Raw genomic sequence first — 22753 nt, 5'->3', positions numbered from 1 at the left:
TATTGCCAACTCACGTGTCCTGCTGTATCCAACACGACACGTGTGTCCACACGCGTCGATACTACTTTGGACACTTTTTCTTGTATTGCTGGAAGTGTTAGACTTAATGTGGGTATGTGGACATGTTTTTGTACGGTGTCAAGTGTGATATTCTGTTTTTTTATTGAATATTGTGTTTACCTCATTTAGACAACTCGTATATGTGTCGAAACTGGACACACGAATCCATATCCACAAATCATGATTACATATACTTTCTACTTAAGCCATGTCCCTGTTTCTAAAGTTTGGGGGTTTGCCGTGTCCGACACTCCGTGTCCGTGTCGACACGCGACACTTGTGCCCGTGTCCACAAATCATAGGTTTTATGAGACACTGATGATTTCAGCATTGCATATTTATTCAGAGTCCGACTATCATGACGAGCTTATTCCTGTCAATGGGAACGAGCGTCATAAAAATCACTGCATCTGGACATTTTAAATGACGCAAAACCGATACCGGAGGCAGCCAATTGGTGTTTCTCTTTAGTAAAACTTTCTGACTTCCTCCCTTTATTATTCGTGTTTTCCAGTGGATCACTGACATAAATTCATTATTGATGCTCTCTCGAATGTCAATCTTCATGTGTAAGCATTTTATTTCTCAGTCGGATGTTTGTCGACATTCTGATGCTTCATCGACGTCGCCTAAAAACTCACCATCTCTTGCAACTTCTAGGTATCAGACCAATGCATCTCTGGTTTTGCTATCGGAATTGGATAATGGTGATGGTAATTGGAGAAAAGCCCCACCCCCGTAACAACAATTTGTTTGTATCAAGGTTATCCCAAACAGGACTTCTGGTGCCCCAACCAGCTGAATGGACAAAATATTTGAGTTATTAATGATCTAACAATACTGAGAGTCTGAGAGAGATGCCCTCAATGATAATGTGATCCAACCAAGGTTGCCAGGGCGGGATTTAAAGGTTCCGGGGATGGTTGGGAGTGAGATTTGATTTTTCGCCAGGGAGTCGCCGGAGAACGATAAAAAATTAATAAATTATAAAATTTAAGGAAAAATACCTGAAAATCAAAATCTAAGCATCCAACTGTACACCATTAAACATAAACATGATTATCCAAATACCGAAATTATATCATTCAGGAGCCAGGAGGCCCAGGACTCCACCATTAAACAAAAAATTCGGTTTCCAAAAAGCCTAATATCAAAATTATTACAGAATTTCTCCAGTATTTTCAAATAAAAAGAAATAAAGTTAGGCTTTTCTCTTTCCCTTCGAATAAACAAGATCAGTTCGTCCTCTTCCTTCTACATTTTCTGTAAAGGAAAAGTTTAAATAAATGAATTAATATTTATAAGACTAATATCTTCACTGGGAAATTGAAAGTGTTAAAAATTTTAAATATTTCTTTTCAAGTATGAAATTGTACCTCCCCCTGTACGTTCTCCACGCCCCAGGAAACTAGTAATACGACCTTGAGTGTTGAATGGTCGTCTAATTTCATGTTCCGAGCTGTTGACCACTCTTGGAGTCCCAGATCCTGCAGTTTTGTCATTGTCGTCTAAGTTACGAATAGTGAGTGAAGGACTTGAAGGTAATGCCTGAGATGACGCATGAAATGTAGAAGGTTTAAGGAAATCATCATCGAAGATCCTTCCATCTCATATCCTCCATTCTGATTGAGGAGTCATCCATAACTGGGAGCTCTGGGTTGATGTCCCATTTCCGATTTGGTCCTTCTTTGTATGCAGCCGCATTATATCTAAATAATAGATTCCAAATTAAATAAATAATCTGACAAGTAATGAAAAACAATTATTACATGCAAAAACGAAACAAAGAACTTAAACTTAGATAGGAGTCGAAGATTTGAGTGGATGTACACAAGGGTATCAGCACGATGTGAATGAAGCTATACATGCTCCACACTCTCTCTGCAGAAGATGTGCTGATAGGCTGTGAGAGAATTTTGATGGCCACTGACTATAACTATGATACATGACTTCCATGAAAGTTCCACCATTTGGTCACAGACACCATGGGATCTTTCGCATCCTCCCTGGAAAATTTACTAGAAAACCTTCCAACCCTTCCTATGAAATCATATAATTGAGGTCTAATCGTACCACTCATCTCATCATCAGGGGAGAGATCCTTAATTGCCTCATAAACATCATCCATGATTTCAGGGTCTATCTAAAAATAAAATTGAATAATTAATCAGTCGGCAACATAAATGAAGATAAATACAATTACATTATGAAAATTCACAATACGAGAAACAATTACATACCTGGGGTGACTCGTTTACCATCGCCTGGTGCTGGAATATTGAGATATGCAGGGTCATAATATTTTGGAGTGAGTACATGAGCCAAGGCATGCATTCGAACATCCATCTTCCCCCATCGTTCCACCACAATACCATGAATATGATTGTACATGTCAGGCACATCTTTCAAGTTATCTTTTATTTGTCCTAACATATTGTCCATGCCTTCGTACACTTCTGATATTAGACAGCCTTCCTGATCAGTGAACTTAATCATTTTATAGATGGGCTTCGTAATTAATAATGCCAATCTTATGTTCGTCCAAAATTCATCAGAGACTATACAAGTAGTTGTCATCTCGCCCCTCTCTATCATCACTTTGTCGGTGCAAGCATTCAACCAATCTTTCAAAGCATCTGGCAATACTGTCATTTGCAAGGCCTCCCTTACATCAAGAAGTCTCTTAAGTGTAGTATAATGAGTTGCAAATCTAGTCTTCGCAACTTTCAGCAACTCAAACTTCGAATTGCTTCTAAATATAGCAAGAGCCTGCGAATGATTGGTAATATATTTGACGACATCCTTGCAGGAACGGTAAGTCTCTCCAATCCAACCTAGGTGCTTATGCTTGGTCAAGTCTTTGAATATCAGATTTAAAGTGTGAACCACACAAGGAGACCAAAATATGTGGGGATAAACTTTATTAACCTCTGTCCCAGCAAGCTTGCAATTGGCTGCATTATCTGTCACCACTTGCAAAACATTCAAAGGCCCTACTTCTTGAATGGCATCCAACAAAAAGTTTGCAATGTTTTTCCCTGATTTCTCCACGGCAGAGAAGTCGTGCGCATAGAGAAACATCGAACCAAATATATTCGATGTCAGTACATTAATTAGGGCTTTGTTCTTCACGTTTGTCCATCCATCAGAGACAATATAAAGCCCATGTTCAGCCCATTTTTCTCTTAGAACACCTAGATCTCTTGTTACATTCTCTTTCTCATGGTCCAATAAAGTTGTTCTTGCTTTCTCATAAGAAGGCAACTTGTATCCAGGCACAGAATTGGCAGCATTTATCATCTCTTGAAAACATGGAGATCGGAGGACGTTAAAGGGAATCCCATTGGCGGCAAAGAATCGCAGCACTTTATGATCAACATCGTCTCTATCATTTGCTCTAAAAGACATGCCAATTGGTGATTCAACAACCTTACTTGAAGAAGTCGCATTAGAGCTGGAAGACTTGCCAAGCATGTCTAACCGTGATTTCTTCAGTGGCACTCTCCCGGGTAAATTCTCTGCTCGTTGGACTTGGCTTTTGATATGCTCTTGTAATTCTCTGTCTTTTGCAACTACATTGCAATATGCTATTCCTTGACCTTGACCTCTTGGTGCTTTTACAAGGTGTGTGTGCACCCTTGTATAACTCCCAGTGTAAACCTTCTTACAGTGCTTACATTTCCACTTTTTGGTTCCCTCATGTCCTTCGCCAGCTTTCGTTCCTTTGACTACGTGTGACCATAAAACTGTCGCTGACGTTGCGTTCGGTCTCAACACTATGTGATGCAGCCCACACCCATGAGGTTGACAAGTTTGAAGCCCAGATGAACCATCCTAAGCAAGTGAGAAGGTCAGTCCGCATCCAAGCCCAACACAAGGCCCATGTCCAACTTGAATCCATTAAGCATAAAGACCACCATGGACACACTGATCGAGCTGGAGTCCCGCATTAATGAGTCTGACTACTTTTTGGAGTCCGTTTTTGGACCTCTAGATGGACGAATCAGAGAAAATGCTTAACTAGGAAGTTGTAGGTCTTTGAATTATCTTTCCAACAGATATTCATGGTCCTAATTTGGCTTAGTGGTTGAAGAGTTATAGCTATTTTGGTAGACTGTGTTTGCTAGCTTTGACTAGTTAATGTGTTTAGAATTCCTAAACTATTAATGAGGTATGTGAGTCCCTAAACTAGTTAGTGGATTAGTTTGAACCAATTTTCTCATGTATTTCTCTATTTAAAGAGTATCAAACATATGTAACGGAGTTAGTTGAATATTTGAATGAAAATTTGCTTAGTGCATTTTCCTTTGAACCTTGAAGAGTTCTTCCATGAAACCTAGAAGAGTTTCACTCCTTCCTTGAAGAGTAGGAGCTTTCCCCTATTGTTTGCATCATCGAAGAGTTGCAACCATCAATCTAGAAGAATTGATGTTACCTATCTTCCTTGGCAACCTAGAAGAGCAGCCATTGAAGTTATCTTTCTCTATTTTGCCCCGCTCTATTTCCAGAAACCTGTCCATTCGCATTCATCCACTTCCATCACCATTTCAAGCCCTTTCTAGTATTTTTCTGAGCAAACTTTTGTCAGCAAAGTTGTAGATCTTTGAGTCCTTAAAATTTTGGCTTTTGAATCAAGTCATTCCGACCTATATAGAGGGAGATACGCTCATTTTACCGAACTTGCGCAAATCTGTTTTTCTTGAATCCGAATTCTTGAGCATTTGAGTGTGTGTCTGTCACTCTCCCAATCCTTAGTCCAAGAAGCCTTGGAGAAACTTGCATCATTTTGGTATCAGAGCTTTGGAGGAGAGGACAATGCCTCCAAGACAAGCCCGACGTCAAGGTGGTAGAACAATCCCCTTGGATGAAGTACACACACTTGCTGAAAACTTGCAGCAGCATATGCAACAACAAATCAATGATTTGACTCAAGAAGTTGAACGTCTTCGTGCTGAAGCAAACAATCCTCCACCCCATTCCAGATCCGGAAGAACCAATGATGATTCTTCTTCTTCAGAAAGTGTTCAATCTTTGCGACAAGGTACGCACCCTCAACCCCACACACAAGGTGTTCGAGAACCGGATTGGGAAAAGGCAATCAAGAGAGACATTCCAGAATTTCTAGGAACTAATTCCCCTGATGAAATCATTGATTGGTTAACACTTGTGAATGAAGTTTTTGATCATAGAAATGTCCCGGAAGAGCGTCGTGTTGGCATCATTGCCATGCGATTCCGAGGCAAGGCCATAGCTTGGTGGAGACATGAGAAGCAAACCCGCCACTCCGCCGGTAAGGATCCTATCACTCGATGGAGAAAGATGGAGGACAAGATCCGCAAGTACTTCCTTCCCGAAGGTTATAAGAGGGATTTGTACCAACGGTACCAAAATTTGAGGCAAGGTACGCGATCGGTGGAACAATACACCAATGAATTCAATGAGTTGGTAATTCGCAACAATATTCAAGATCCGGAGGAGATGCTCGTGAACAAGTATTTGGGAGGCCTTCAACTTCATATTCAAGATACCCTTGATGTTCTTGACATCTGGGATTTGGGAGATGCACACCAAAGAGCTCTCAAGGTGGAGCATTCGCGCTCTCGAAAGCAACAAGCCACATCCTTCACAAATCGAGCAGTTCAAGATTCGGTTGGCACCACCAAAGCCGGAAACACAAGTTCACACACCAATAGGATCAACAAAGCCTCTGCCCCGCCCAAGGGTTCTAATCAGCCCCCTCATACCGGTCAAAGCTCTACAACCGGTATGCGTTGTTATTCATGTGGTGAGATAGGACATCGTGCTAGCAATTGTTGGAAGCGACAAGCAGGTAAAGCATTACTTGTGGAAAATGAATCTGATGATTCGGATGAGGAAGAAACTGATATTGACCCAAAGGATGATGAGAGTAACTTGGAGGATGAGCAAGTGCTTAATGCCGATACCGGTGAGTTCCTTATGATGCGGAAAAATTTTCTAACTCCAAAACAAGAAGCTGTAAATCGTTGGTTGCGAAACAACATTTTCCACTCGGCATGCACCGTTTCTGGAAAGGTATGTCGATTAATCATTGATTCCGGATGTTGTGAAAATGTAATTTCTAAGACGGCGGCAAGCAAGCTGAAATTGGAGTTGAAAGAACATCCAACCCCTTACAAGATGTCTTGGTTAAAGCGAGGTATGGAGGTAACCGTTTCCAAACGTTGTCTTGTCAATCTTTCTATTGCTTCCATCTACTTTGACAAGATATGGTGTGATGTTATACCTATGGATTGTAGTCATATCATCCTTGGCCGTCCATGGCAATTTGATAAGAAAACAATCCATGACGGGTATCGCAACACTTACTCTTTTGACTATGGAGGAAAGAAGATTACTTTAGCACCTAGTGAAGAACCAATTCAAACTCCTTTGGTTGAAAACTCCCCATCCTCTAATTTTCTTGTGATGAAAGATGTAAAGAGTGCTATGGAAGGGGTTAGTGTTATATACATCTTACTTAACAAGTCCGATATTGGAGATGTGGTTGCACCAATCATTCTGAACCAAGTCAAGCCTCTTTTGGAAGAATTTAAAGATATATTTCCATTAGACCTTCCCTCTGGCCTTCCCCCCATGAGAGACATTCAGCACCAAATTGACTTGCTGCCTGGTGCATCTTTACCCAACCTAGCTCACTATCGAATGAGTCCAGTGGAGCATGAAGAACTACAACGGCAAGTCATGGAACTATTGAACAAAAGATTTCATAAGGGAGAGCCTCAGCCCATGTGTCGTTCCAGCCCTTTTGGTGCCGAAGAAAAATGGCACTTGGAAAATGTGTGTTGATAGTAGAGCCATCAACAAAATCACCATCAAATACCGCTTTCCGATCCCTCGTCTTGATGATCTCTTGGACCAACTTTCCGGTGCCACCATCTTCTCAAAGTTAGACTTAAAGAGTGGAAATCATCAAATCCGAATCAAGCCCGGAGATGAATGGAAGACGGCGTTCAAGACCAAAGATGGACTATTTGAGTGGCTAGTCATGCCATTTGGATTGTCTAATGCACCTTCCACCTTCATGAGGTTCATGACACAGGTTCTAAAGCCGTATCTTGGACGTTTTGTGGTTGTTTATTTTGATGATATTTTGATTTTTAGTAAGACTACTAATGAGCACTTGCAGCACCTTCAAGATGTGTTACGCTTGCTAAGGCAAGCACGCTTATTTGTAGCCCCTGAAAAGTGTTACTTCATGGTGCCACAAATCCTATTCCTTGGATTTAACATTTCAAGTGAAGGGATTTCAGTTGATGATGCCAAGATCAAGGTGATCCAAGAATGGCCAATCCCAATAAACGTGCATGAAGTTCGAAGTTTCCATGGCCTAGCTTCCTTCTACCGACGATTCATTGCACACTTCAGTTCTATTGCTGCCCCACTCACTTCTTGTATGAAGAAAGGTGTTTTTGAGTGGACCATTGAAGCCCAAAGAAGCTTTGAACAACTTAAGGAAAAGTTATGTACAGACCCGGTCCTTGCGCTTCCCAACTTTGATCTCATTTTTGAGGTTCATTGTGATGCATCCGGAACCGGCATAGAAGGAGTTCTAAGTCAAGGAGGACGTCCCATTGCATTCTTCAGTGAGAAGTTGAATGGTGCCAAACTCAAATATAGTACCTATGATTTGGAGTTTCATGCCTTGTTTCGCACACTTGAGCATTGGAGGCAATACCTAATCCATAGAGAATTTATTTTGTACACTGACCGTGAAGCATTGAAGTATATTTCAGGTCAACAAAAGCTAAATTCTCGGCGTGCAAAAGGGGCGGAATATCTTCAAGATTTCACCTTCAACATCAAGCACAAGGCAGGTGTACAAAATCAGGTTGCCGATGCTCTCAGCCGAAAGAAAAGCTTGCTCAATACCATGCGCACTAGTGTGCTCGGCTTTGACTCATTCCAACAGCTATACATGGAGGATGAATACTTCTCCAAACTCATATCATATGCTCAAGATGAGAAGCTTGCTGATTTCACCTTATGTGATGGTTTTCTCTTCAAAGGAAATCGCTTATGTGTACCGGATTGCTCTCTTCGGCAAAAGGTGATTGGTGAGATACATAATGAAGGTCATTTCGGTCGTGAGAAAACTCTCCAGCTTGTTTCAGCAAAGTACTTTTGGCCACATCAGAAACGGGATGTACTTCGTTATGTTATGAGATGCTGAAATTGCCAAATTGGTAAGGGACAAACTACAAATGCCGGTCTCTATTTGCCTTTGCCTATACCACATGCACCATGGGAGGATATATCCATGGATTTTGTCCTTGGATTGCCACGGACACATCGAGGAATGGATTCCATATTTGTGGTCGTTGATAGATTTTCCAAAATGGCACATTTCATACCTTGCTGAAAGACTATGGATGCCTCACGCATTGCTAGCTTATTTTTCAAAGAAATCTTCAGAATGCATGGAGTACCAAATACCATCTCTTCAGACCGAGACACGAAGTTCCTTAGTCACTTTTGGCGTCAATTATGGAAGAGTATTGGGACCACACTGCAGTATAGCACTGTGTTCCACCCTCAAACTGATGGGCAAACCGAAGTTGTAAACCGATCATTGGGAAATTTGTTGAGAACCTTGATTGATGACAATCCCCGCTCTGGGGAAGACCGCCTATCACTTGGAGAATTTGCTTACAACAGTTCGGTGAACCGTTCTACAGGTTGCAGCCCTTTCTTGGTTATCTATGGGCGACAACCCCAAGTCAGCACTAGATCTTGCACCTATTCCATTTCCTGAAAAGCCCATTGCCCAAGTTGAAGATTTTGTATCTCAAATGAAGCTTATACATGAAGATGTTCATCATAAGCTAGAAAGTAAATCTGAGACCTAAAAGAAGGCTGTTGATAAGAGGCGTCGTGAAGTCATATTTGAACCCGGAGATTTTGTTTGGGCTTACTTGCCACCAGAACGTCACCCCGTTGGAAGCTACAACAAGCTTAGTGATAGAAAGCTTGGTCCACTTGAAGTACTTGAACGCATCAATCCTAATGCGTATCGTCTCAAGCTTCCTTCCCATATGAAGATACATGATGAGTTTAACGTCCGCCATTTGACACCTTATACGGGAGATTCCACTGATGATGATACCTCGAATTCAGAGACGAATTCTTTCAAACAATGGGGGAATGATGCAGCCCACACCCATGAGGTTGACAAGTTTGAAGCCCAGATGAACCATCCTAAGCAAGTGAGAAGGTCAGCCCGCATCCAAGCCCAACACAAGGCCCATGTCCAACTTGAATCCATTAAGCATAAAGACCACCATGGACACGCTGATCGAGCTGGACTCCCGCATTAATGAGTCTGACCACTTTTTGGAGTCCGTTTTTGGACCTCTAGATGGACGAATCAGAGAAAATGCTTAACTAGGAAGTTGTAGGTCTTTGAATTATCTTTCCAACAGATATTCATGGTCCTAATTTGGCTCAGTGGTTGAAGAGTTACGGCTATTTTGGTAAACTGTGTTTGCTAACTTTGACTAGTTAATGTGTTTAGAGTTCCTAAACTATTATTGAGGTATGTGAGTCCCTAAACTAGTTAGTGGACTAGTTTGAACGAATTTTCTCATGTATTTCTCTATTTAAAGAGTATCAAACATATGTAATGGAGTTAGTTGAATATTTGAATGAAAATTTGCTTAGTGCATTTTCCCTTGAACCTTGAAGAGTTCTTCCTTGAAACCTAGAAGAGTTTCACTCCTTCCTTGAAGAGTAGGAGCTTTCCCCTATTGTTTGCATCCTTGAAGAGTTGCAACCATCAATCTAGAAGAATTGATGTTACCTATCTTCCTTGGCAACCTAGAAGAGTAGCCATTGAAGTTATCTTTCTCTATTTTGCCCCGCTCTATTTCCAGAAACCTGTCCATTCGCATTCATCCACTTCCATCACCATTTCAAGCCCTTTTCAGTATTTTTCTGAGCAAACTTTTGTCAGCAAAGTTGTAGATCTTTGAGTCCTTAAAATTTTGGCTTTTGAATCAAGTCATTCCGACCTATATCGAGGGAGATACGCTCATTTTACCGAACTTGCGCAAATCTGTTTTTCTTGAATCCGAATTCTTGAGCATTTGAGTGTGTGTCTGTCACTCTCCCGATCCTTAGTCCAAGAAGCCTTGGAGAGGCTTGCATCACTATGTCCTCATCATAATCTTCTTCCACATATTCTTCATCATAGTGGTATTCTAGGTCCCCTTCAAAAACCCAAGGAAGCAGGATTCTTCCCTGGGAGCCTTAGATTTTCCCGCTTCGATTCCCGTTTCGATTCCCGCTTTCGATTCCCACTCTAGCAACCTTTAGTAGGATTCTTCCCTGGGAGCCTTCGATTCCCACTTTCGATTCCCGCTCTGGCAACCTTGCAAAAACCACGTCATCATCACCAACACCTCCTTGGCCTTGAAATTCTTAGTCGACAGTCTCGTCCATCTTCTCTCAATTGCCTCTGAGAAAATCAAATTGTAAAATATTTGGCTAAGTATGATAGATATTTTCTACTGTAAGTGTCTTACATGCATGCATGCAAGGGTATGCAGGGGTAGGCTCAGGCTTGGGTTTCCCGTGGCACAGTGTCGAATCCATTGGATTTATCCAACAGACCGTCTTACGTGGGAATTCCCGAGGGTATTCACTATTTTGCAGGGGTAGAGGGTAGGGTCAGGGTTGGGTTTCCCGTGGCGCAGTGTCGAATCCATTGGATTTATCCAACAAACCATCTTACGTGGGAATTCCCGGGGGTATTCACTATTTTGCAGGTATGTTGTACTTGAGAGATTGTATAACATTTTTCATCAAAATATAAAACTACATGAAACATTACAAAGATAAGAAATAACATGAAGCAATAATTGCACAATAAAGTTAACTACCCATTACATAAGCACTATTTGAGAGTACAAAATAGTAATAAACTAATTAACTATTACATAGATCTGATTCCCGTCCAACAAAATACATCATCAAAATACGAATAAATCACCCTCTTGCACCGCTCCCAGAAGCAGCACTTGCCTCAGGAGCACCACTTGCCTCACCAATCCCATACCATTCCCAAAAATAGTCGTTCACCTCTGCAGGGGTGGGGTTGTTCTGAACGACAACGATGGTTCGCCGATCCCAGTCTCTATCAATCGCATTCACTGTCTTCATCTTCAAGGGTTGAGGGCGAAAGGAGTTCGGTACCGAAACATCCATCATCGCTATGTGATGTTGGGCTCCATAGTATGGAAACCCATTATCCGAACGCACTTTTGACCAGAAGTTTCAAAGACTGCAGAGGAAATGGGCAACCATGGGAGAGTCCACTCAATGTCCTTACTTTCGCAACCCTCAAGCCATATAGCCCAACTGTCGCGATCATCGAATGAAACCAACACCTCCCGAGTATTAAAACTCCTCGTCCAAGCTCGTATTGGCAAAGGTGGTGGAGCCAAAATTCGTAATCTCTTCACTAACCAAACCTAAATAAAAAAAAAGTTATGAATAATAATTATCCATCCATAACCAAGCACATCATTCAAGCATTTTTAATAAACCATCTAATAATACTTACATAAAGAATGACAGAACTTCTCGAGAATTCAGATCCAGTAGATCGGCGAGCACTATCTAGGCTATCAAAAAGTTCGGCTAAGACAGTAGGAGCTAGATTTGCACATTTGCGAACTTGATCAACCAAGTCTACAAAATATAGCGGGATCAAGTCCGATGACTCTGATCGGCCCGGAAAGAGAAACATTGGATAAGCACATAGTGCTAAGGCATTTTCATGGCAACGACGATACTCCTTATCCAGTTCTCTACTTGGTGAAAAGACTTGTACTAGCTTGTGCACGAAGATACTACTCGCCTGACAGTAGTGAGCTAGGGACTTCTGTGGCACGCCAATCAGACGGCTCAATGCCTTATCATGGCCCTCCTTAAAGAAAGGCTTGAACAAGGGACGATCAGAAGAAATATAGAGCATCATGCAAATATCTTCATGAGTTGGACAAAGCTCTTGCATTCCAAAACGAAACACATGCAAATCTGGATCCCAACAACTGATTGCGGTACGAATCAAACCCCAATCAACACAGACAGTGGCAAGATTGCGTAAGTTGCATAGGCCCACCGTGCCAAGATTAATGCCTTCCACTTGTCGCAACCCATTGATCCATGCCAGTAAACCATTGTTGGAGACTTCAGCCATTCTGCTCGCCATCACTCGTAAAGGCCCCACGTAGGCTCGTATGTAGTCTCGTACTAATATCGAATGACAAATGATAAACAATATCTTATTAGCTCAAAAGACAAGCTAGGATAGCATTGAATATCAAAATATGGCTAGGCTAAAATCATTTCCCTTTAATAATTTCCAACACATATCTAGGGAAGTGATATTATCACTGCAATCTTTTTTATCTCATTAAGTCAGAGACAAATTGAGTTTGTACACTGATGCTCTCCTAGCTTGTCTTCTTATAATGGGCTTGTGAGAGGGGTTGTTGGAAGTTGGAACCTTTTCAGTCACAGCCCATTAAATACTAAAAAGTAAACAAAGACTTATCATTCCCAGATAATATCAAACCCATCTACTGTTTATACTTTATTTGCACAATCACAATCATAAAAATATTATTTTTGATAAAAAATCAGCACATTCAATCATAAACAATATTTCATAAAAATTTATTTGCACAACAATGAGCACATTCAATCTAATAATATTCAATTTTGAACTCAAATTCAATTCTCAAATTCTAAAATTAATTGGGCCTAAATGTAATTTTGAATCAGTAAACACTTTTGGAATCAAAATTTACATCTCATGTAGTGTGTGTCAAGTATAGTTTTTTTCAAAAAGGACAGTGGGGCTAACTTCTTAGGATGATCCAAAGTTCCAAACCATTTGTTGGCCAACTGAATGTGTACCCCATTGATCATTTTCACAGAATGATCCTACCATTTGTAGATAAAAAAGTTTATAGATCAGAGGGTTAGGTCATCCTATCGAGAGATGATCGGGGTACAACACGTTTTGGCCCGACAAATGAATGGTTTCGATCATCCTATCAAGTGGGCTCCACTGTACTTTTGAAAAATGCTGGGCTTGATATAAAAATTCCAGAAAATTAATAATTCCCAAAAACCAAAAGCTACTGACGTTGGATTGGAGCTACCATGTTCTGATAATTGCACTAACTCATCTTGGCTTTTATTATTTAACGACATTAGAAAAGAGTCAAAAGACAATTTAAATGGAGTAAAATTGTGCAATAATTAAAACATGGTAGCGCTAACATCATTAGCCAAAAGCCACTGCCAAACCGTTTAAGGGGGGGGGGTCATTTTCACAAAAACTGAGAATGGTTTCTGTGTGAGAATGGTTTCTGAGAGAAACCATCAGAAACCGTCCACATAAACCGTGTGAGGGGGGGATAAAGCTTTTTTATGAAAAAAAAAACCTGCAAAGTTCTCCTTCTTTCTTCTTCTTCTTCTTCTCCTTCTTCTTCTTCTTCTTCTTTCTGGTGGACGGTCGGACGGCGAGGAGAAGGGGGAGTGAGAGGGGCGGCGGTGAAAGAAAGAGAGGAGAAGAGATAAAGACTTCGGTTTTTTAGGGTTTGACTCAAAACCCTCGTTTTATAAGCATTTAAGGTATTAAAATGAAATTACAAATAAACCCCACTGAAAATACCACCATTAATACAAAAAAGATGGTCAGAACAGTAATTTAATGTCAAAAAGTTGGGATTCGTGATTCCCATCACTCAAAGAACGGATTTTATGTAATGGGAATCGCGGTTTTAATTTTTGAGATTCCCGAATCCTAATTACGTAAAACCGCGAATTTTATTATAATAGAACGCGTATCCCAAATTTAAGAATCGCGATTCCGGTGGAAACAGATCGCGATTCCGATGCAATCGATTCGGGATTCCCCGATTCTGGGGAATCTAATCACGATTCCGATTCGCGATTCGGGGAATCGCGAATCCCCACCTTTAGGTACGAATCCTGTTTTCTTGGATCCAACTGGGAATGATCAATGAGAAATTCTATCAAGGAGCACCTGAAACTCAATCCCTCATTAGAGTCTTTCTCACCAATAGGCCACTAGAAATTCCACTTAACTTATAGTGTATATGTCGTAAAAGCCGGTATCAATACATGGATTTTATATATTTTAAGCACTTCATGATTTTACTGGGTAATTAAGGAATGTGTTATGTGATATTTTATTCGAACTCATGTTTATTCCTAGGCAATTGTAGGAATATCATGCCCGTTATAGTATAAAAAGATTAAAAATGCCTTTCTCCAACAACGTAAGCTTTTGGAGTAATTGGTAGTTTCACATGGTATCAGAGCAAAGGTCCTGACGCGAGAAACGTATTTTATGGGAAACGGGTTTCCCACCCACGCAAGGAGTTTCCGGCAACTATATCCTAAACCTTAAACCCTAAATCATAAACCCTAGAACCTAGAACCTAGCATGGTTTTAAATCTCCGCTGAAACTTAACACGAAATAATGAAAATGTTTTTGTTTCCATCCCTATTGAAACGATATTGAAGCCGAAGCGCATATCAAAACCAAAATCATAAGGGCATTACTGGTATACTATATTATATCAGTATGTATTACACAATTATATTTATATTAATTGCATGTGAAATGTGGTGTATGTATTATAAATAAGGATTTATATGAATTACATGTGAATTGTGGTATGTATAGAATTATCAAACATGAACAACAGTGCATGTCACTTGATGTTCGATGGTATGAAACTATTATGGATGGTTGTCTTGCTAATTTGATGGTTTCTAAGTGTGTATTTGTGCTTATTCTAACATTTTTTAAAGTTTCATCTCAAAATTCTATCATTTGCATATGTTTCCATACAATTCCGTGATTTTCTAGGTTTTCCATCAAAATTTCCAATTGAAACCGAAACATTTCCATTTTCATGACAATCGAAACCGAAACCCAAACTGAAATTTAAAACCTTGGACCCTAGACCCTATGACCTAAACCCTAAACCCCCAAACCCCAAACCTTATGAAATCTCAATCGGCAACCCAGGAGTAGGGGTGAATTGGGTAATTAAAATTTTCAATCAAATTTAATAGGATTTTGAAAACATTACAAGTTTAGATCTAACCCTTGTTAAATTAAGCATAATTATAAATAAAGGTTAGATGTTACCAAACACCCAAAGAAGGCAAGAAGGAGAGCAAGGAGACCACACAAAGATTTATAGTGATTCGGTCACAAACGGACCTACTCCACTACCAAAGTACTTGGTCTTTCCTTGGGATTTTCCTTCTCTATATTGAACCTCTACAAATGCCGAGTCTCAAGCTTCACAAAGTATACCGCCTCCAACGGAACAAACCCTCTTCGCAACCGCCTCCAAGAAGATCAACCATCTTCGCACATCGCCTCAAAGGGAATCACTTCTCTTCGCAAACCGCCTCCTAGGAGATTAACCCTCTTCGCATACCGCCTTCAAGTGAATCACTCTTTGCGTCGAATTCACCTTTGTTGTTGGGCCGAATCGTAGACCCCAATTACAATGAAAAGGAAGAAGATGAAAGCTCACTCAATGCCTCTTGATAGGCTAATACAAACAATCAATAGCTGACAATCTCTCCAAAATATTACACCAATAAAGCCCTATGGAGATCCTCTTGTTGAATGTAAAATAAACAAATCAAAGCATTGAAGAGGATAAATCAAAAAACCTTAGATTTGAAAGTGTAAGCTAAAAAAGATGTGAAATAATCTTGCAAAAGGTAATTTAGAAGGTCATGGATAGGGTATAAATAGCCAAAGTAGTAATATGACCGTTTGGGGGCAAAACCGTAAATAACTGGCCAAGAAACATCAAGCGCGCAAGCCCCAACGGCTGCTTTGCCAGACGGGGGGCGGTCAACCGTAGTGTCGTGGTCGCCTGCCCTTATCGGGCGCTCCTTTTTTATTTTGAATTTCAAGATCATCGCGGTCGACTGGGGGCGTCGCGGTCGCCCGCCAAGGGCTTTCTGGACTTTTTATTTTTTGTCTAAATCCTATCCGCGGTTGGCCGAACCAATGGTGGTCGACCTCCGAGACCTTTCTGAATTGCTCCTAAATTTCTAGGTGCATATCCGCGGTCAACCGGGGTTGCCTCGGTCGATCGGCCCTCCTTTATCGGGTAGATGCTAGAGTTCCAGCATCCATCCTGCGGTTGCCTGGGATGACTCGGTCGACCGTCCCTGTTTTGAAAACTTGTTTTTACCTGTTTAAACTTTAAGGCTTTGGGCTTTGGGCTTTGGGCTTTAGTCTTTTGTCTAATGTTTTCAAACACATTTTTGGGTGTGGATGGTTTTCAAAGATGTCAATTTTGTTATAAAAATCATTTGAAAACCTTTTGAAAGTGCAAATACATTTGACAAGAGGACTCCAATACAATCTATAAAAGGTAGAATCTTGAGTCTTCTTGGATTGTCTTGGCTCCTTAGCACTTTCTTGGACATCTTCAACTTGTGAGTAAACTCTTCAACTTTCTTTGGTCTTGTGACTTCCTCCTTTCTTTGAACATCTTCAATGGTACATGAGGAGGTCACCAATGCTAGTTCAACTTCAAGCTCCTTTTGGCACTTTGCAAGGCATGGTTGTAGGATCTTTGACTTGAGCTCTTGACTTGAATATCTTCCAAGGATGATGTCTTCAATGTATGTATAAGCTTGTTTGGTTCATTGTACATGTTGATCCGCAAGCCATGTGTTGAGTTGTATTGTGCTAGATGTGCTAACTTTGGTTTGATATTTGAGTTTCCTGTCTAAGGCACAATACTACAAAGCAACACATTAGTCCATAAAAACTAATTAATTTGGTTTGCTAGCATCAAAACAACAAGGTAAAGGTGATTAGTTGAACCTATGGGGAACCTTGGGCTAACACCTTAAATGCTATTTCGATGTTCACTCAACGTCTCTCAGCTCCTATCTTCTTTCATAAAACTTGGTGACCGTCGATCTTTCAGGAACAACATGATGTTGTACTATATCAGTCACCCTCTCTTGTAAATAACTCGACCTCGAGTTAGTTGTCCTCTTCTAAAGATAATCGCTTGTCAATGAAAATACTGCAGTACCAATCTACGAATCTTAGGATTCCGTTGCTTTTCCAAACAAGATATTTTTACGAGGAATAATCCGGTAGTAATCTTGGGAGTATTTATTGAACGACTAATGAATCTTCAATATTCATCTCGTCCAATCGATCAACCTTCACCTCCTTCGATCAACCATATATCTGCCGATCGATCCACTCAAATATTGCTTGATCATACATTAAATTTTTGCCACAATTTCTTTTGATGGGGATCCCTCTAACAAAATTTTCTCACCACTAATTCTGCCGGCGTGGTATTGAACTAATCTTCTCCTAGATTAGTTTATGGTATTAGAAAAGATTCACATACCTCATGAGACTCTAAATCCTCACAGTATGCTTATTCATCTTCTTTGCACAATCAATTGTTATCATTTGTTGCAGACCTATAATACACACACACATTTAGAGAGAGAATGGGAGAAAAGAAAAGAACGTATAAAGCTCTAAAACCCGAAGCAAAAAACTCCTCACTTTTGACCAAAATACCCACTTAAAAGCTCGCTACAGAACCCTATATATATATTGTTGTGAGCAATGATATGAATAACATCGTGGGATTAGGAGACCTCTTTTATTCTGTTTTCACTTATGTAACTACGTGAAACTGAAAGAAATTACCTACTATTACTCCTATGAATTAAAAACCCTTGTCAAAGACTCATTCAAAACCCTATAAATAAAATTAAAAGTCCTTTTAGTACTAGGGATATGCCCAATGCCCCAATCTACGTCAAAAGTTGTCTCATGAATAGTCCCAACTCCTATCTTCTTTCACAAAACTTGGTGACTACTATTCTTTCAGGAGTAGCAGGTTGTTCCACGGCATCATCATTACCATTAATAGTGACGATGATTTTTCCTTGTGCACATTGCTAGTGTATTTATATTTGCAATTTTGGATTTTTCTTCTCCAAGAAATCCCACGAACACGAAATTTGTAGCAAAATCCTAACTCATTTCGTATTCCAAAAGATTCATCTCAAAAGCTAAACTCAATCACCCGAAAAGAAATTAACCTAGAAAACTCTAAAACCTTTGTCACGCCCCCAAACCCCACCTTGGGCGTAGGACATGACAGCGATGTACACCTGCAAGACAAGTCCCACAAATGTACAAGGCTACATAGCAATAACAGAAATAACTTCATAACTAAAATATCAAAGTCTCAATTAATTGCGGACCCATAACAATCAAGTCAAATCTCAGGTCTACCCTGGGTCAAAACAAAATAATAAAATAAAGTCTTTACATCTTTATTCAAAGTACTCACTTCCTAATGAACTGAAAATAACTAATCTAATCTCCGAGCCAAAGTCCAATTCCAAAGCTAAGCATCCTGTTCCTTATTAACCTCACGAGGGTCAAGACCTGAAAAATGTTGTATAACCACAGTCAGCTAAATAGCTCAGTACATAATAAAATACTACTCTAAGTACAGTCTAAGCGTGCCAAGGCTCAATAGGGTCAGATAAACAGAATCAAAGCTTAATATTAAAGTCTCAACTAAATAATAGGCACAAAGTAGATACAAGTGCATATCAAATAACGTTCTGAATTAAAGGTGCAATAAAGCAATTCAATATCTAATTATGGTCAAAGCCAATAGGTTTTTCAGAATTCAAATACACTTCGGAGTCATCGGCATGGTCCAGAAGACATGTTATTGCTTATACACCGACAGTCCACGGTGTTGGAACTAGTTCCTCAAGTTCAGATACAAGTTGACAGGGCCAACATTTTATCCCACTGACGGGCCAGAAATTCCAGTGTACTACCCCCACGGTGGGTTTCAGAATTTGCCAATTGTACTACCCCCAAATGGCAGGGTTTCAGAAATACCCAAGCTTCCACAGAAGTGTTCAGAAGGTGTCCAGAGTTCATGTTCAAATAATTCTAAATGTTCAAAGTTCAAACTGATAGTTTCAAAGGTTCAGAGTTCAGAGCAATTATTTCAAAGCTTCAGGGTTCAGAACAGTTATTTCAAAGGTTCAGGGTAGTAACGGTATCATACTAAATAGGTGAAACAGAAATAGGCATGCTAGACCTAAGGCTATTTCAGAGGTTCAAAGATATCAATCACAGGGTTCCAAAGTCAATATCAATTCAAGTGCATAGGGTTTATGAAATACCCAAAGTAGTACATTATTACGTGCCTCATTGTCGTTCGTCCTTCTCTTAAATCCATTTATGTTTCCATGTCCCGATCTGAACAGGGCATAGATAACAAATAAGGGTTCCAGAAGGTAAACTTAAAGCCAAAAATCTAATATTTAAATGTTCACCTAGATTTTCAAAATTTTCAGAGTTCTTTATAGTGTCTTTAGAATTAACATTATTATGGAGTCTTCAAACATTTCTGAATCTATTTTTATCATAAAGTACGTCTTCTGCCGAGTCCATAGAGTACAAAAGCATCGAAAACGAATAAGAGATGAAGAAGTTATGATTTTTCAAAGTTTTGCAAATTTCACGGTTTGGAAGTCCGAAGGCCTCGGACCGATTCTACTGGCCTCCCTTCGGAAGTCGGAAGGCCTCAGACTGGGTTTTTTTTTTCCGGGAAAATTCCAGATTCGTCCCGAAAACTTCAAAAGTCTATAACTTCTTCGTTTTAGCTCCGATTCGCGCGTGGTTGGATTCGTTGGACTCGTATCGACGAAAGGAATTCATCTAATCAAATTTCACGCTCCAGAAATCTCAGATTTATTTATCATAATTAATCTAAGCTTTTAGGGCATAAACCAACCCTCGATTTTTAAAGTTCCAGAATTAAATTCTTAGTTTATTAGGGATCTTTAAATTCATCCCTAAATTCTTATACAATTTTTACGCAAAACCAACATAAATCTCACCTTGATTCACGGCTTCGACTCTGAAATCGCGATCTTCTTGATTTTCTTCTTCTCTTTCTCTGATTTCTCTCTCCAGGGCTGAACAAAACGTTTAGGGTTTGTTTTAGCCACAAAGCGATGAATTTATAAGCTTTCTTAAGAAGCCCTAATTAGAGTCAAATTCAAACGGACAAAAACGCCCCCTTTTGGTAGAGGGGAACAAAATTTTAAGTAAGGGTATTTTGGGTATTTACAACCTTAAACTCTCTCCACATTTAACAAAAATATCCTCACTTAAAAACTACTTATAAAACCGTGTAAATAGTGTTGTGTATTCTGTCATCTCAATGTTTCTTGTTTTTCTTCTCTCTGTAATTTGCTTTGTACTTTGACCAACTCGGTTGCTTTCAAAAAAAAGAAGAAAAAAGTCCTGAGAGTGGAGTGGCTGCTTTTATTATATTTATATAAATAGATGAAATTTTAAAAAAAAACCTATTATGAACCTATGACATAATACCTTTTATAATCCATTTAAAACCCAATAACTAAAAGAGAAAGTCACTTTAGCACTAAGAATGAGCCCCATCTGTGTCAAAACTTGTCTCGCGAACTATCCCAACTCCTCTTCTGTTGTAAAAGTTGGTGACTACTAGTCTTTCAGGAATAGTAGGATGTTGCACTGCATCATCATTCCCATTAATAAGGACGATGCTCATCCCAAAAGATTTTTCCATATACATATTGCCGGTGTATTTATATTTCGCTATACCCAGCATATATAAAATATTTATTATTATTTATATTTTTGTATGGACATTCCCAATATGCTCATTTAGATGGCAACAGTGGTTCTGGGCTATTTCTCTCGCCTTTGGCTTCTAGATGTGAAACTAACCGCTGAGATACAAAGTACAACACAATGGTTTCTTTTGTCTATAGGAACTAAATAGAGGGAAGATGTTGGAAACCATTGTAGTTGGGAGAAATTTCATAATTTCTATAATGCTTCTCATTAGTCTTCAGAAAATTATACTTGATAATTTTCCTTTATATATATTTATCCACTCTGTCTCTAGAAGCTAACTGTTCACATACATTGATGAAATCATATAAATAGAGTGCGGATATCAGAAACCATTTTAGTTAGGGGAAAAACTTCATGAATGCTATAAAGCTTCCCATTAGTTTTCAAAATTTTCCACTTGATAATTTCCCTTTTATTTGCTTATTTTTATTTTATCCTTGCTCTCTATAGAAGCCACCTGTGCACATTATATAGATGAAGTCACTCATTCAGACATTAGAGGGATGCTATGGAATGAATAAGAAAAAAAGTTATTCTGTCGATCTACTGCTCATGGGACATTTCGTGATTACGGCAATTGATCTAATGTGCCATCATAAACACAATACAAGATTGCCTGGTTCCTCGCTGAATCACTGTTCCTAGCATTTCAATCAGAAAGGGATATTTCAGGAATTTGCCAAAAAATATTTTACCATCAGCAATTGGAACCCTTGATCAGTTGGAACCAGACATCCCCATATCACCTGGTGCTCCAAATGCATGTTTGATGTTCATGATGAGCCCACAGATACAAAAAAAAAATGACAAAAAATAACCAATCACAGAAATAAGATCAGTTTCTCTTGTTCAAAATTCATCTTTATCATTAATTTTTCTTATTCTTCAAGCATTCATGCTTAACATATCAATTTTTTTTTTGGAATGGTCTTAACATATCAACTATGCACAACATCTTTGTCAAACAGGACTGGCCAAGCAATCAGTGCCTTGCTAAGGAGGTTAGGACTATCTTATCAAGGTAAAGAATCAATAGGGAAAGTCAGAGTCAGTGGGCTTGCCCTAAAGCGGTGGTTTCAGCCTAAATTAGCCTCCCCTTTCAGCGGCAAACAGGCAGATTTGGGTTCATCACAGAAAAGTTTAGGTAAAGGAATTGCTGATCAGCAACGCGACATCCGAAGCAACGATTTGTCCCTTGAATGAAAAGAACAGTTCCAATTTTTGGCAAGTTTCTTGCTCCATTTACAATATGTGACAGCAATTTCTTCCGTTCTACTGTTGAATTAAAATGGTCCAAGAATGAAGGCACCACCATTTGCTCTCTATTACAAGAGAAACAAAACAAAACTTTTGGTTTCTACGAGTTTATGATTGAGCAAGACTGCTGTTTTTATGTCATTTCTTGAAGTCCTATGGTATTCCTTTGACAATTATTATTTGAAATATGCTAAAATGAAGCGAAACTAATGATCACTGTAGTCATTTTTCTTATGCATGGGACCAAGACCATGCTGGTGACATCAAAGTTGATAATTGCCATCCATGCGTTTTTTCACCTTGTCATTGTCTATATTAGTGACAGTTTGCATTTTTCCAAAGGGAAATAATATATTCGCCCCCTTTTCTTACCCGGGCAACCCTCTTGTGGTGTAAAAAGAGTAGTCATAAACACACTTGGGGGATGGCCAGAAGAAAAGAAGTTGGCGAATATATCACTTCCCTTTTCCAAATTCTATGCTTAATTTCTTCCGGAAATCTATTCTTGGTTATCTTTTCAATAAACCTTTATAAGATTTCATTGATACATTCATCATACCCTAATTCACTACACTTATCTCATTAAAATTCAGCCATGAAAGGACATATTT

The 22753-nt window shown here is 39.4% G+C and overlaps 1 protein-coding gene across 1 annotated transcript in view; it reads left to right on the top strand.

The window, feature by feature from the left end:
* MRL1 (Pentatricopeptide repeat (PPR) superfamily protein) overlaps positions 1–22426 on the top strand; it is an 87671-nt gene extending 65245 nt beyond the window's left edge. The window contains exon 19 of the mRNA XM_077390402.1: positions 21854–22426. Coding sequence (XP_077246517.1) covers positions 21854–22088 — 235 coding nt within the window. The 3' untranslated portion in view covers positions 22089–22426. The remainder of the gene's footprint in view (positions 1–21853) is intronic.
* Positions 22427–22753: the final 327 nt, after the last annotated feature.

Source organism: Tasmannia lanceolata, unplaced genomic scaffold (assembly GCF_043159265.1).
Source record: "Tasmannia lanceolata isolate RefF3 unplaced genomic scaffold, GAP_Taslan_0.1 ptg000011l, whole genome shotgun sequence".
Taxonomy (NCBI): Eukaryota; Viridiplantae; Streptophyta; class Magnoliopsida; order Canellales; family Winteraceae; genus Tasmannia; species Tasmannia lanceolata.
The sequence above is the reverse complement of the archived record's forward strand: the minus strand, read 5'-3'. Positions and strand labels throughout refer to the sequence as shown.